Source organism: Malurus melanocephalus, unplaced genomic scaffold (assembly GCF_030028575.1).
Source record: "Malurus melanocephalus ecotype Western Australia unplaced genomic scaffold, MMel_1.1 scaffold_169, whole genome shotgun sequence".
NCBI classification, from domain to species: Eukaryota; Metazoa; Chordata; class Aves; order Passeriformes; family Maluridae; genus Malurus; species Malurus melanocephalus.
The window spans coordinates 122,790-136,930 of NW_026623401.1; the positions used below are offsets into that span (position 1 = coordinate 122,790).

The 14,141-nt window shown below is 55.7% G+C and overlaps 2 protein-coding genes across 2 annotated transcripts; both read left to right on the top strand.

Annotated features, from left to right (window-relative positions):
• Positions 1-2,429: 2,429 nt before the first annotated feature.
• On the top strand, positions 2,430-9,147 carry CLN6 (CLN6 transmembrane ER protein). Its single transcript, XM_057372278.1, has 7 exons — positions 2,430-2,623; positions 3,624-3,738; positions 4,336-4,434; positions 6,422-6,610; positions 7,319-7,374; positions 8,116-8,238; positions 8,742-9,147. The coding sequence occupies exons 1-7, from the start codon at positions 2,541-2,543 to the stop codon at positions 9,028-9,030; spliced, it is 954 nt and encodes a 317-aa protein (XP_057228261.1). The 5' UTR covers positions 2,430-2,540; the 3' UTR covers positions 9,031-9,147.
• Positions 9,148-10,410: 1,263 nt separating this feature from the next.
• On the top strand, positions 10,411-13,682 carry CALML4 (calmodulin like 4). The gene is made up of 5 exons (XM_057372282.1): positions 10,411-10,539; positions 10,653-10,683; positions 11,997-12,137; positions 12,745-12,933; positions 13,377-13,682. The coding sequence occupies exons 1-5, from the start codon at positions 10,537-10,539 to the stop codon at positions 13,472-13,474; spliced, it is 462 nt and encodes a 153-aa protein (XP_057228265.1). The 5' UTR covers positions 10,411-10,536; the 3' UTR covers positions 13,475-13,682.
• Positions 13,683-14,141: the final 459 nt, after the last annotated feature.

Sequence of the window (14,141 nt, forward strand, 5' to 3'; positions counted from 1 at the left end):
GGAACCGCTCCGGAGCGCCCGCCCGCCCGCGGGGCCGCCCGGCAACACCGGCCCGGCGCGGCCGTTCCGGGGCGCGCAGCAGCCGCAGCTGAACGGGGCTGGGAAAGCGCTCCGGAGCGCGGAGGCCGCTCCAGCTCCACCGGGACTGGGCTGGGACAGCGCCGCAACACCGCCCGGCCCGGCCTCCAGCGCCAGAGCCAGCAATAAATACCACTGCACACAGACAGCTGCCAGCCTGACCACCTCAGCCTTTCATCTGCATTTCCACCGCACAGTTACTGAAGTTGGAAAGATGTCCAGGATTATCCAGTCCGGCTGTGCCCGATGCCAGTCTTGTCCCCAGCCCAGAGCTCTGAGCCACCTCCAGGCCTGCCCTCCAGGGATGGGGACTCCAAACCTCCCYGAGCAGCCCCTTCCAAGGCCTGACCACCCTTTCCATGGAGAAATTCCTCCTGATCTCCAACTTAAATCCAACCTCAACCTCAGCTGGTGCAGGTTAAGCAAATGTCCTCTCATCCTGTCCCTCATTCCCTGGGAGCAGAGCCTGACACCCACCCCCTCCTGTCAGGGAATTGTAGAGAGATTGGGCTGGATTAGTTGGACTGGCTTGGTTTGGGCTGGGCTCAGCTGGGCTGGAATTTGTTCAGTTGGATTGGGCTGGGCTGGGTTCAGCTGGGTTGGATTCCATTTGGGTTTTTTCAGCCAGAACCAGCAGCTCTCCTCACCTTGGTCATGCTCCCACCCCATCTCCAGTGCACACAGGACCTTCACCCCTGCTTTTGGGGACACCAACACCAGCCTTGTCACACTCCTGTCACCTCAACCCCCTGCTGGGCACCTCCCCAGCCCTTGGCAGCCCCTCCGGAGGTGCCCCACGCCAGGATGGCCACACGAGCCCCCGGCAGTAAGGGGACACCAGCCCGGGCCCCGTCTGTCACCCCCATTGTCCTGCAGAGGATCCGGTCGCAGTCCTGTTAATTGTTAATGTGGGGCCCTGCAACCGGAGCCACGGCTCTTTGTGGGCTGTGCATTATCCACGGAGCAGCAGCCGGAGCCCGGAGAGCCCAGGGGACAGCAGGGGACAGCAGGGCACACGAGACAGGCCCTGGTCAGCCCTGGCTGGCCAGGATCAGCTCTTTAGGGCCACGGGGCCGTGTCGGGCACGGTGTGACAAGCAGGGTCCTGGTAAGATTAAGTGGAACCTGGCTCTGTTATCKCAGTGATCTCCTCCATTTTTCAGGGATATTTTTTCCAGGTGCCACCCATGTTGCTGCTGGGGGGCAGGAATGGCACGGAGAGGATCCCTTGAGGAAGAGGGCTCCAAATCTCAGTTCTGCAGCTTCTGGGAGCCCCCTCAGCTTCGGTGGGACCATCTTCCTTCAGTGGAAGGCTGAGGCACAGCTCCCTGTGATTGTCCTGACACCATTCCATGGCACGCTGTGCACATCCAAGGGAACAGGGATGGGGATGGGCACACAGAACTCCCACCCCAGGGATGCTGGGCCTCCGTGCCCAGCCTGAGTCCTCAATCTGCCCCRCAGCTGAAGGGTTTTGGTGCCTCCAACCTTCCTTACTTGAGGCTGATGAGGCCCTGGCTGTGGCTGCCCCTGGATCCCTGGGAGTGTCCAAGGCAAGGCTGGACGGGGCTTGGAGCACCCTGGGAGGGTGTAAAATGTCCCTGCCCGCAGCAGGGGGTGGCACTGGATGATCTCGAAGGTCCCTTCCCACCCAAACTGTTCTGGGATCCCACTAAACCTCTTTGTCCATTCAATGCCCTGACGAGCAGCACCCCTGAAGCTGGGCCTTCASTCTGCTTGGTTCAGATGCACCTCCCGATTTAAACCCAAACCTCCAAACCCCAAGGAGTGCAAATTTAGTCCTCTCCCTGCCCCACCCTTCCCGTGCCTGTGAGTCACCCCAGCCCGATGGATTCATCCAGCCAAAAGCAGGCACAGGGGACACAGCAGAGCACCCGTATCKCACGGATCCGCAGTCACACTGTCCCTGTGCTTTGGGCCGGGATCCGGGGAAACGSAAACTCGGGAGAATCAGCTCGTGGCCGCCAGGAGCTGCAGCTCCCGATTCCCATTAACCCTGGGGCTCGGAGCGATGGATTGCACAGAATGCCCTGCGTGTTCCCTGCCAGCCTTTCCCCCTCCGATCCCAGTCTGGGGCCGGACCAGAGCCAGGAGTGGATCCCCGGCAAACACGGGGCAAACACGGGGTTGAACGCGGCGATCTCCCGGTGCTCGGGGGCTGCAGGGACGGGCCGGTGGCACCGAGCACGGAGCGATGAAGGGAGCGGAGCGATGAAGGGAGCGGAGCGATGAAGGAAGCGGAGCGGAGCCCGCGCTGCCCCCGCCCCACCGGGGCGGTCCCGGGGCCGCCCCCGCGCAGCCGCCGCTGCTCCGCGGGCCCGGCCGGGCGGAGCCGGGAGCGGCACCGGGACAGGCACCGGGCAGGCACCGGGAGCGGCACCGGGAACGGCACCGGGACAGGCAGCAGCACCGGCAGCGGGGCCGGCAGCCCCGGCCGGGCTCATGCAGGGCTCGGCGCGGCGCCGGCCGTTCCCGGCGGCGGCTCCGGGCTCCCCGCTGCCCGCCGGGCCGCTCTACCCGGGCAGGTGAGCGGGACCGGGGCTCGGAGGGGCTGGGGACGGGAAAATCCACCCTGCATTCCCTGGGGATCCTCATCCCATCCAATCCCCCTGACTCACCCTGCCCCGAGCCCCCCAGGACAGCCCGGCCCCATCCCGGGTACCAACCACCCGGGCCGGGATGCTGCGGGTTCCAGGGCATCCCAGAGCGTCCAGGTTCCCCAAGGTTCCCCACTTGGCTTTGYACAGGGCATCCCGGCTTACCTGGGTTATCCCAACCGATCCAGGGTCTGACAAGCTCTTCTGGGAGCCGCAGCATTCCCAGCTCATCCAGGGTACCCTGTCCTCATCCTGCAGCCATTGGGGTTCAYTGAATCGTCTCAGAATGGTTTGGGGAGGAAGGCACTTTAAAGGTCCTCTCATTTCAAGCCCCTGCTGTGGGCAGGGACACCTTCCATGGACTTTGGACCACGGGCTCAGGCAGCCCAAGCYCGAGGCTGATCCAGCTGATCCCGTTCTGGTCTCGGCACCGGGAGAGTGATTGATCTGCTTTTCCCTCCGGGAGGTGCAGGTGCCACCCGAGGTGCTGGAGGGATATTTGATGGAAAGACCCCAGCGGGGTTGGATCCGGCCTCTGCAGAGGCAGAGGATCTCTGGAGCAGGAGCTGAAGGTGATGATGCATCCAGAGCATCCCAGTGCTGGAATTCCACYGGGCATCGCTGCGTTTTTAGCACTCAGCCGAACTCCTGGGAGTTAGGATTTTGCTTCATCAGGCAAAAGTTAAAAATAGTTGCACTTAATTCAGCACTTTTCACCTTGCTTTTGTGCTGCTCCTCTGCCAGGAAGAGCCTTCCTACGGGGACAGGTCAGGGATGGTGACAGTTTCATGCCCTTCTGTCCTGCCCGCTCCTCAGCTGGGTTATCCCACAGATCCCGGAGCCAGGGAAGCGCGGGTTTTGTGGGGGAATGCAGCTCTGCCTCCTCCCAACACTGCTCTCTGGGTCCGTGTCCCTGTGTCTCCTCCAGGCACGGGGCGGTGAAGGGCGAGGACACCTTCAAGACGTCCCCGTTCCACCTGGAYCTGTGGTTCTACTTCACCCTGCAGAACTGGGTGCTGGACTTCGGGCGCCCCATTGCCATGGTGAGTGAGGGGACAGGGCYGGGGTCCCCMGGGGCTGTGCCCTGTCCCCGAGGGRGGTCCCAGAGGAGCTGGCACCGCTGCCATGCACTGGTGGCACTGGGGTCAAGTGCGTTGCTCCCATCTCCCTGTTCCCYGTTCTCTCCCCCACCTCTCTGTTTTCCCACCAAAAAGGGTTTGGGGGGCTCCTCCTGCTCTTCCCCATTCCTTCCCTACATCTCCAGGGGTTGGGGCTGCTGCTTCCAGCTGGAGCAGGGCAGAAGGGGCAATTCCATTCTGATGGAATTTTTTATAGCTGGAGCCTGGCAGAAGGTTCAGGAAGATCGGGAATTGTTGCAGGATTCCAAACGCCTTCCTTGGCCCCACAGCTTCCCAGCAGCGGGCAGGGACAGCAGTGAACTGGGCTGGAAGGGCGCTGTGCACCGGCACCGCTTCCAGAGGGGGATTTTTGGGAAGTTTGCTCCAAGCAGAGCTGCCCAGCCTGGCTCCCAACAGTCCCCTGAGGTCCAGCTGACCATTCCYAAGTGATCCAAACATTTCCCTTTTCCCTGTCTCTGTTCCGTGATCACTGATGTCCCAGTGCTCTTCCTTCTCTCCCAGATAATCCTCCCTCTGGAATGGTTTCCTCTCAACAAGCCCAGCGCTGGCGATTATTTCCACATGGCTTACAACGTTATCACACCCTTTCTTCTGCTCAAGGTAAACCTGGSAATGTTTGGGTTTTTCCACATTACTGGGTGTAAAAGGCAATTAGTAAAGGTTCAGAGGTTCTTGGATGTTGCTTATTCCCAAACTCCTGCCTGTGAGGAAGAATTTCAGGACAATATTAATAAACACTCCAGGAAGGATTTGTGAGGCTACCTTTTAAAGAGCCCCTCCATTTCCTGTGTATTTGAAGCAAATCGTTCCCCCCAGGAGCAGTCAGAGCCCTTCTCCCAAAGGATATTTTTAGGACAACATCCATCCTCGGCTTAAAAGACAGCTGGAAGTGAARTAGATTTTTTCAGTTGTCCAGAGCTTAATTGCACTGGCATTGTGTCCAGAGCTGGAATTTATCTGGCTCCAGCTGCCAGCCTCTGGATCCCATAAACCATTTATGGGGTTAAAGACTATCAGATCATTAGGATGGGGTTAAAGACTATCAGATCATTAGGAATCTTTGTCTGTTAAATACTTGGGAGAAAGCAATTATAAATATATTTTACCCTTTGTCAGCTAGGAACTGAATTATGGCCTGAGATGGAAATGATTCCCTCTCGAGATTCTGGGAGATTTTAAAGGCCGGTGGGAAAACAGAGAATATTCAGGATGTGGAAGCTGACCCTTCCCGGGTGATTCCTGCTGGCTGGGGGCTCAGTTTGCCATCTGGGATTTTCCTGGCAGCTCTGCACCAAGGGTTCATCCACAGGAAAATCCCAATTGTTATTCAGGGAGCGTTTCCCTGGCCCAGTGTCCCCTCCGAGGACGTGTCCCACCCTCCTCTCCCCCTGGAGCCACCCAGGACCTTGTGGTCTCCTTGTCCTCTGTGACTCCCAGAGTCATTCGTGCCACGGTTCCGGGGAAAGGGAAAGTTAAGCCTCGAAATTAAACACAAATAAGGAGCTTTTGCCYGGTTGGGGAGGGCTGCAAAGCGGATTTAGGGAGAGGGGGGGCCCTGGCTGATCCCAATGCTGGGACAATTCCAGCCTTGGGGCATCTTCTGGAGCTGGAACCCCTGGAGCTGGGATTTGGCTTGGGAGGTCTCCACTGCTCTGCAAGCTGAGTTTGGAGCTCCTTTCTGAGATTCCTGCCCCAATTCCAGCCCCTGGGTCAGCCTCACCCGGCAGGGAGCTCTGGGTAGGACAGGGAGAGCCTGGCATGGGAAGCGGTGCCCAGGAAGGTGCCCCAGCTGGTTTTGCTCCTCCTGATCTGGGGTCAAACGCAGCTCATCCCTGAGGAACAAACACGGGAAGCTGAGCCCCATTCCATTGGAAAGGAAGTGAAAGGAACCCCAGAATGTTCACTTGGAAAATGCTCCACTGGAGAATTCTGAACTGGCCAGGAGGGGAGGGAAGYGTGTGAGGGGCTGAGCGTGCTGGAGGCTCTGCTGCCACTGGAGGGCACATCCAGCTTTCTACATCCTCTCCGGAGCTGGGAAATCCACGGCCTTTCCCTGGGCTGGGATAACCACTGGAAAGCTCTGGTTTCCCAGAGCTGGGAAATCCATGGTCTTTTCAGGGCTGGGAACACCATGGCCTTCCCCAGGGCTGGGAAAACAACTGGAAAGCTGGAAAGCTCTGGTTTCCCAGAGATGGGAAATCCATGGCCTTTCCCGGGGCTGGGAAATCCACGGCCTTTCCCAGAGCTGGGATAACCACTGGAAAGCTAGAAAATTCTGGTTTTCCAGAGCTGGGAAATCCACGGCCTTTCCAGGGCTGGGAACACTCTGGCCTTTCCCAAAACTGGGATCACCACGGCCTTTCCCAGAGCTGGGAAAACCACTGGAAAATTCTGGTTTCCCAGAGCTGGGAAATCCACGGTCTTTCCCAGAGCTGGGAACACCACAGCCATTCCTCCCTGACCAACGGGCTCTGCTCATTTCTGGTGAGGAATTCCTGGTGCAGAACCCCCCAAATCTGGCAGAGGGCCGTGGCTGCCGTGTCCCCGCTGCCTCCCTGCCATGCCCACCTCCTCCCTGTGCCCGCAGCTCATCGAGAGGTCCCCCAAGACCCTGCCCCGCTCCATGGTCTACGTCAGCATCATCACCTTTGTCATGGGTGCCAGCATCCACCTGGTGGGTGACTCGGTTAACCATCGGCTCATCTTCAGCGGGTACCAGCACCACCTGTCCGTCAGGGAGAACCCCATCATCAGGAACCTCAAACCCGAGACCCTGGTAAGGGGAGCAACTCGGGGAATTATTTATAAAATACGGGAATTAGTTATTTATGTTATAAATAATTTATKGGTAAAATAGAGGAATTCTTTATACAATATAGGAATTTGTATTATTTGYAAAATGCAGGAATTACTGTTATTTATATTTAGAACATATAGGAATTATTGATAAAATATAGCAAATATAAATAGTTTATTTATTAAATATAGGAATTATTTATAAAATATGGGAATTTCTACTATTTAGAAAATATAGGAATTCTTATTTATATTTGGAAAATATAGGAATTATTGATAAAATATAGGMATTTCTATTATTGAGAAAATACAGGAATTATTATTATTTATAAAATATAGGAATTATGGTGCTTTAATGCTTTAATAAAATAAAGGAATTATTTATATTATAAATAATTTCTTTATCAAATATAGGAATTATTTATGGAATGTTATTTAGAAAATATAGGAATTCTTATTTATATTTAGAAAATGTAGTAATTATTTGTAAAAGGTAAGAATTTATATTATTTCTATTTAGAAAATATAGTAATTATTTGTAAAATATAGGAATTGTTATTATTTATAAAATATAGGAATTGTTATTATTTATATTAATACAATACAGGAATGATTATTCTTTATATTTATAAACTATAGGAATTACAGTGCTTTGATGCCCCGGTGTTTAATCCCTGTGTCATTGCAGATTGATTCCTTTGAGCTCCTCTAYTACTACGACGAATATTTGGGTCATTCCATGTGGTGAGTGATTCCCAGGCGCTCCTGAGCCCCTGGGATGGCGCGGGGGGAAGGGCAGAGCCTGAGCTGGCTGGAGATAATGTTCTCCTTGCCAGGGGGATTATGGCCCCTGGAAAATCCCCTCTGGCTCAGGGGTATTTCTGGGATGGGGGAATGYTGGGAGCTGGAGGAACAGCTGGGATTTCCAGGGGGTATCGAGGTTGGAGGAGGTTTCTCCCGGTGTCAGCACTCCTGGCTGTGCCCCAAACACCCCAATCCAGGAGCCCAAAATGCCTGAGCGTGCCTTGATACGCTGCTGGATGATCCTGGGAGTGCAGGGAAATCTCTCTCCATCGGGCTCTCCTAGCTGATTTCCATTTGGAGTGCTTAAAGCGTGCAAATCGCATTTTTTTAAGGAAAAAGGGCTCTGTGGTGTCACTGAAATGCTGCTCCCCATCCTGCTTCCCTGCAGCTCAGCCCAGGCACCACAGGGGGCTCCAGAGCCTGGGAATGCAGGAACTGGAATTGTTCAAGGAGCGCTGGAGCCMAGCTTTTGCCTTGATCAGCAAATTCGGGCTTTTCCTGCCTGGGATTGGGGAATTCTCCTGCTCTGAGGAGCAGCTGGGACAAGCCCAGCCCCTCCCTGGTCTTCCCCCGATGGATCCTCAGGCTCAGCACAGGGGCTGCTCCAGGGTTGGGTGGGGTCTTGGGGGGTCCAACCCCTCCTGGGCTCCCCCCAGCGTTGGGAATTGTCCATCCCTGCAGGTACATCCCGTTTTTCCTGATCCTGTTCATCTACTTCACCGGCTGCTTCACCCCCGCCGCACAGCGGAGCCGGGTGCCGGCGGCTGCCCTGCTGCTGATGGGGCCCAGCAGCCTCTACTACTGGTGAGTGRCTGCTGTGCCCTCGGGAGGAGGGGGGAATGCCCTGGGATAATCCAGAAGTACCTTGGGAATAGTCTGGGATGACCCAGGATACCCCAGCATAACTTAGGAATACCTTGGGAATACCCCAGGATARTCATGAATATGCCAGGGATACCACAGGAATACCCCGGGGATAACCCAGGAATACCCAGGGAATACCCCAGGAGTATCCCAGGAACAGCCTGGGAATATCCCAGGAATGGAGGAGGACGAGGATGAGGACAAGGATGAGGAACGAGGCAGTGCAGGGACTCCAAATTCCCACTGTGACCCAGCCTGGGAAAGGGGAGCAGTGCCAGGGACCAGGAATGCTCTGAGAATGGCTAGAGGGAGCTGAAACAAATCAGAGCTGAAATAAAGTAAATCAGATCCAAAATCAATCAGAGCTGAAAATCTGAAAAAGCTGAAATTTCCAAAAGCTGAAATCAATCAGAGCTGAGATCAGAGGTGCTTTCCCTGTGCAGGTACCTGGTGACYGAGGGCCAGATCTTCATCCTCTACATCTTCACCTTCTTCGCCATGATGGCTCTGGTGATGCACCAGCGGCGGAAAGGGCTGGTGCTGGACAGCAACGGGCTCTTCCTCTTTGCATCCTTCAGCATCGCCCTGCTGCTCATCGCTGCCTGGGTGGGCTGGCTGTGGAAYGACAAAATCCTCAGGAAGAAATACCCAGGTGTGATCTACATCCCCGAGCCCTGGGCCTTCTACACCCTGCACGTCAGCACCCTCCACRCCGCCAAGGAGAGTTTCTAAGTTTTGATACTTCAGAGGGATTTGAAGGGAAAAAAAAAAAATCTAGTTTTTCTAATGTAGATTAATGTATTTCGAATAAATTCCTGCCCGACGGTAGCTGTGGGAAGCGCTGTGTGGTGGCTGCACCTGGCCTGGGAGAGTCGTTCCCAAAAAAAGGGTATTTTAACACTTTGAAAAGAGCTTGGGGCCGGCCTCCCTGGATTTACCCTCACAATTCCATGACCCAGCTCCCTGCGGGACTTCCTCAGGTCCTTTGGACAGCACCAAATCCCTCCGGGCCCCTGGTGAGACCCGATATTCCCATCGTCATCATCCCACGGAGCATCCCGGCTGGGAATGGGAGGGGTTTCCCGGGAAGCTCCCGCCCTCCCCCGCCCTGGCGTGCAGCCGGAGCTGCTCCTCCCACGCTCCCCGGAGGAGTAAACACGGGAAGGGGCTGATCCTACCTGGGATCCGCTTCCCTGGAGCTCTGCCGGGGCTCAACCCTCGCTGTCGAGCGCAGGAGAGGCCAATTCCCCCCAAACGGCCCCAAAATTTMTCAGGCAGGGGGTGAACTCCCGGGATCTGTGCACCACCACCTTCTGCTCTAGCTCAGAATGAGAATTCCTCAGGATTCCCAACAAACGCAGTCCAAAGGCAGCATCAGGGAGGTGGCGCTGATGCCCGAGCAGCTCCCGCTCGCCCTTCCCCAGCCCCGGGGCAGAGCTCCCGCAGCTCCGGCTGCATCCCGGGGTCCTTCCATCCGATCCCTTCGTGTCAGAGCTCCCTGCGAACCAGCCCCGGCGGCGGAGGGGAAGAAGCTCCCAGGGAAACAGGGAATGAAAACATTCGGGAGAAGCTCCGGGCTCCCAGTGCTTCCTGCAGCGGCTTTATCCCAGCAGGTTTTGGGAGCTGGGATACGGCACCGGGACCGAGCAGGGGCTGTCCCTGAAAGGCTTCGATCCCTATGTCTGGGAATGTTCGGTCCCTATGTCTGGATGTTCCCCGGCCCGGCTCTGCATCCACCTGTGGGTATTACTCAGACCACAGCGATCTTTTACCCTACCGCAAAACCCCTTCTCAGCTCTGCCCTAATTCCAGCGGTCCTTCCAGACCCTATTTCCCCGCACAACCCCCTTCAAAGCCCTAAATCCCCTCGCCCTTCCCCGGAGGCCTCGGCAAATTCCATCGGGGCYGGATTTTCCCCCTCTCCCAGCAGCAAGCGAGGTGCAGCTTTTCGGGACTATCCAAGCTGGGCTCAACCGGCGCGGCCCCAAACATTCCCAAACCTCATCCCGAGGCTCGGCAAGGCTGGGAAGATCCTTTTTCCCGGTGGGAGCCGGAGCTGMGCTGGGAGCGGGATCCGGGCAGGCTCAGCTCCCGTAGCCATAGCAGCGGGTATTTATTACAGCCGCGCCACCTCCGCCCGGCGCTGCCGGACTTTAGCCCTTAATCAACGGCAAAAGTGGCAGCAGCCGCCTCCCCTCCAGCCGGGAAACCCAAACCCAGCGGATTTCCCCCAAAATCATGGTGAGTGAAGCGCTGCAGACTGATCCGATCCCTCACTCCGCCCCCCGAGCCAGATTTTAAAGCTGTTTGGTTTTTTTTTTTCTCTCCTTTTCTTTCCCCGCTTCCTGCTCCAGGCAAAGTTTCTGTCCCAGGATCAGATCAATGGTAGGTCCGGGTTTGTTCGGGCTCGGGGTTTAATTCGCAAGATCAAATTGATGTAAATATAGAAAARAACGGCATTTCGCCCCAAAGTGTCTCACTGTGGGCCGTTCTTCCTCACTCCCCCTYCTCCCAGCTCTCCCGGGATCTGCTCGCTCGGAAAACAGGGAAATCTCCCCAATTCCATTAACATTTCACACCTCACAAGCTCCCGTTTGCACTGGGATCCGCAAAGAGCGGGCAGCCCCCTCCCAATCCCCCAGCGAGCGGGAGATATTCCAGGTGCCCAGTTCCAATCGCGGAGGGTTTCGGAGAGATGGGAGAGGAGGAGGAGGAAGCAGACGGTGCAGAATTCCCACTGCGACCCAGCCTGGAAAAGGGGAGCAGTGCCCGGGGCCGGGAATGCTCCGGGAATGGCCGAAGGGAGCTGAAATAAATAAGAGTATTATTGCAAATCTGATAATCGGCAGTGCCCAGGGCTCAGCGGGATTGGCGAGCGGAGGAGGCGGCGGCCGGGGCAGGGGAGGCCACGGCGCCCGCGGGCACCCCCGGAACACCCCTGGGACACCCCCGGAACATCCCTGGGACACCCCCGGGACACCCCTGGGATACCCCCGGGCCCCTGCACACGCCCCTGCATCGAGGGCTGGGGACAGAGGAGACAGGAACAGGGGGATGGCACCGAACCAGGCCCGCGCAACTCGCCCGGCAGCGCCGGGAGCGGGCTGGGAAAAGGGATGAGAGCTCCCAGCCTTCTCCAGGTCAGCTGCAAGCCGGGATGGAAAAATGGGAATACCATAGGCGAGGGGGATGGGGAGAGGGGGAGATGCAGCAGAGCTCGGGATCCTCCACACCCAGCATSCCCCACCTTCATCATCCCCCACCCTCATCATCCTCCACCTCCAACATCTTCTACCTCCAACATTTCCCATCTCCCTCTTTCACCATCCCCTTTCCCTCAGCACCCTCTCCCACCCCCCGAAGGCCGGGAAAGCATTTTTGGAACAATATCCTCCGTTCTGCAGCCCGGCTCCCTCTCCAGTCCTGCTCATTAGGCTGCAGGGCCCCAATTAGCGCAGCTCTTCCCAAAGCTGGATTTTAATTGCCCCTGGCGCTCCCCTGCTGCCCATCACCCTCCTGGCAAGGCTGCCACCAGATCCCGGCGGGAATGCTGCCAAGGCTGACACCAGATCCCGGCGGGAATGCTGCCAAGGCTGACACCAGATCCTGTCGGGAACGCTGCCGAGGCCGCGGGGCGGCGGAGTGGGAGTGCTCCGGGGGAGCTCACATGGCATAACTGAGTTCCGGTTCTTAATTAGAGTTCAAGGAATGCTTCTCCCTGTATGACAAGAAACAAAAAGGCAAGATCAGAGCCTCGGACCTGCTGGCTGTGATGAGGTGCCTGGGAGCCAGCCCCACACCAGGAGAGGTGCAGAGACACCTGCAGCTGCACAAGATCGGTGAGCCATGGGCAYAGATGGCAAAAACATGGATTAAAGGTGGAAAAATTGAGATTTTTCCAGAGTCAGGATGCTCCACAGCCTGCTGGAGCACAGGAGGGAGCACCTATCCAGAGCTGTCACTGAAAGCCATTGTGATGGGCTAAATCCGGCCCACAGATTAAAACAGTGTCATTAAAACCCCGAAAGTTTCTAGAGAAGTGGGAGACAAACACATTTATATGGATTTTGAGGGTGGGAAACTRTCCAGGCCAACCAGAAGAGGTAGGAGAGCACAGAGAGGTGTTCAGCTACAGATCTGTAGGAAAAATTCAAAGCAAAAAGACGGAAGAATCCTGAGAACAGGTGTGGGGGGGAGGGCATTAAAAATTCGGGATAAAAGTTCAGAGCGCAAATTGAACAAAGTTCTAAATGGGGTTTGAGGAGAAAAGCCTTTAGCGGTGCTGTGCCCTCATCCAAGTCRGGGGCAGTGAAATGAAACTCCAAAGGCAGGGAAGAGAAACCCCAGGAAAGGGGAACTGGGGGGAGGAGCAGGGGGGGATGTTCAATCCTAGATCCATCCCCCGAAATGGAGCCATTCCTMAAGGATCTGCCCTTCCTTTCCCAGACAGGAACGCTGAGCTGGACTTCTCCACCTTCCTGAACATCATGTACCGGCAGATGAAGCAGGAGGAGCCCGAGAAGGAGATCCTGCGAGCCCTGGCCATGATTGACCGGCAGAAAAGGGGCGTCATCGCCGTCCCCGAGCTCCGGGCCAAGCTCACCCGGCTGGGCGAGAAGCTCTCTGAGGAGGAAGGTATCCCACAATTCCCACAGGGATAAACCCTCACCACCTTCCTTCCTTCCTGGTTTTCCTATGCAGTCAAATCTGGGATGAGGAAGGGCCTTGTGCCAGCAGAAGGCAGCAAAGGAAAAACAAACCCTAAACCTGTCCAGGTCATCAGAAATTTGACTCTGAGAGGCTCAATAAACCCAAAAGCCCATTGGACTTAAAGTGTGAATCTTTTCCCTGTGGAATGCCAAAAGATGAATATTCTGCCCCAAAGAGTTTGACATGAAATTAAAATCCAAGGGCTAATTGATGCCAATTGGAAACCCTCACCTGACCACCTCCACCTGACCCCAGAGGTTATCACTGACAAAAACACCCCAAACCCCAAATCCTGCAGGGCTGCTTTTCTTTGGGAAATCCCAACACCCCCAGCACATTCCACCCTAACTGCATTTCCCTTTTTGCAGTCGATGATCTCCTGAAAGAAGCCAAGGTTGGTCCAAACGGAACCATCAAATACGAGGAATTCGTGCGTCTCATCTGCCTCCCCACGGTCGACTACTGAAACCCAGAGTGGGATTTGTGAAGAGCGGAACCTGGAAGGTTTTCCTTCTCCTTTTCCCAGTTTTTAGCTGGACTCAAGAGCCATCTTTTGCCTTTCCAAAGCCTGGTTTTGCCTTCATTTAGCGCTGATGGGGAAGCTTCCTTGGGCTTCCCCCCGATTCCTGGGGAAACAAAAAGTGAGTTTGTTTGAAATAAACCAAATGTAGCAACACCTGTCAGGTTCAAGGAAATTATCTGGAAAAGCGTTGAAGTCTCAGGATTGGGGCACAAGGAACTTGTGGGCGAGGTCTCCTGGGTATCCAACAAGGCAGCATGACCGATCAGGTGTTTGGGGTCACCGCATTCTGGGCTGGCTGCCAGGGAAAACAGGGCCAGGGAAATGCCCCTTCTCCATACCATGAAAATTCACCAGGAAAAATCTCCCCCAGGAAAATTCACCAGGAAAAACCACCCCAGGAAAATTCACCAGGAAAAACCACCCCAGGAAAATTCACCAGGAAAAACCTCCCCAGTTGACCTCAGGCTGATTAAAACCCCTCTGATCCTTGTTTTTATCCCACCTTGATCTCAGCAGCCTTAGAGCAGGACCAGGGTTCTGGAATTTCAAGCAGGKTTTCTGTGGATTTAGCTGGGAAATTTCACAGGTATCATCTCAGCACACTCCCTCA

Excerpts from the sequence above, each read along its gene's own strand:
- CALML4 (XM_057372282.1), top strand. Across the intron at positions 10,684-11,996 it reads GTCCCAGGATCAGATCAATG|AGTTCAAGGAATGCTTCTCC; the intron begins GTAGGTCCGGGT and ends GTTCTTAATTAG. Across the intron at positions 12,934-13,376 it reads GAAGCTCTCTGAGGAGGAAG|TCGATGATCTCCTGAAAGAA; the intron begins GTATCCCACAAT and ends CCCTTTTTGCAG.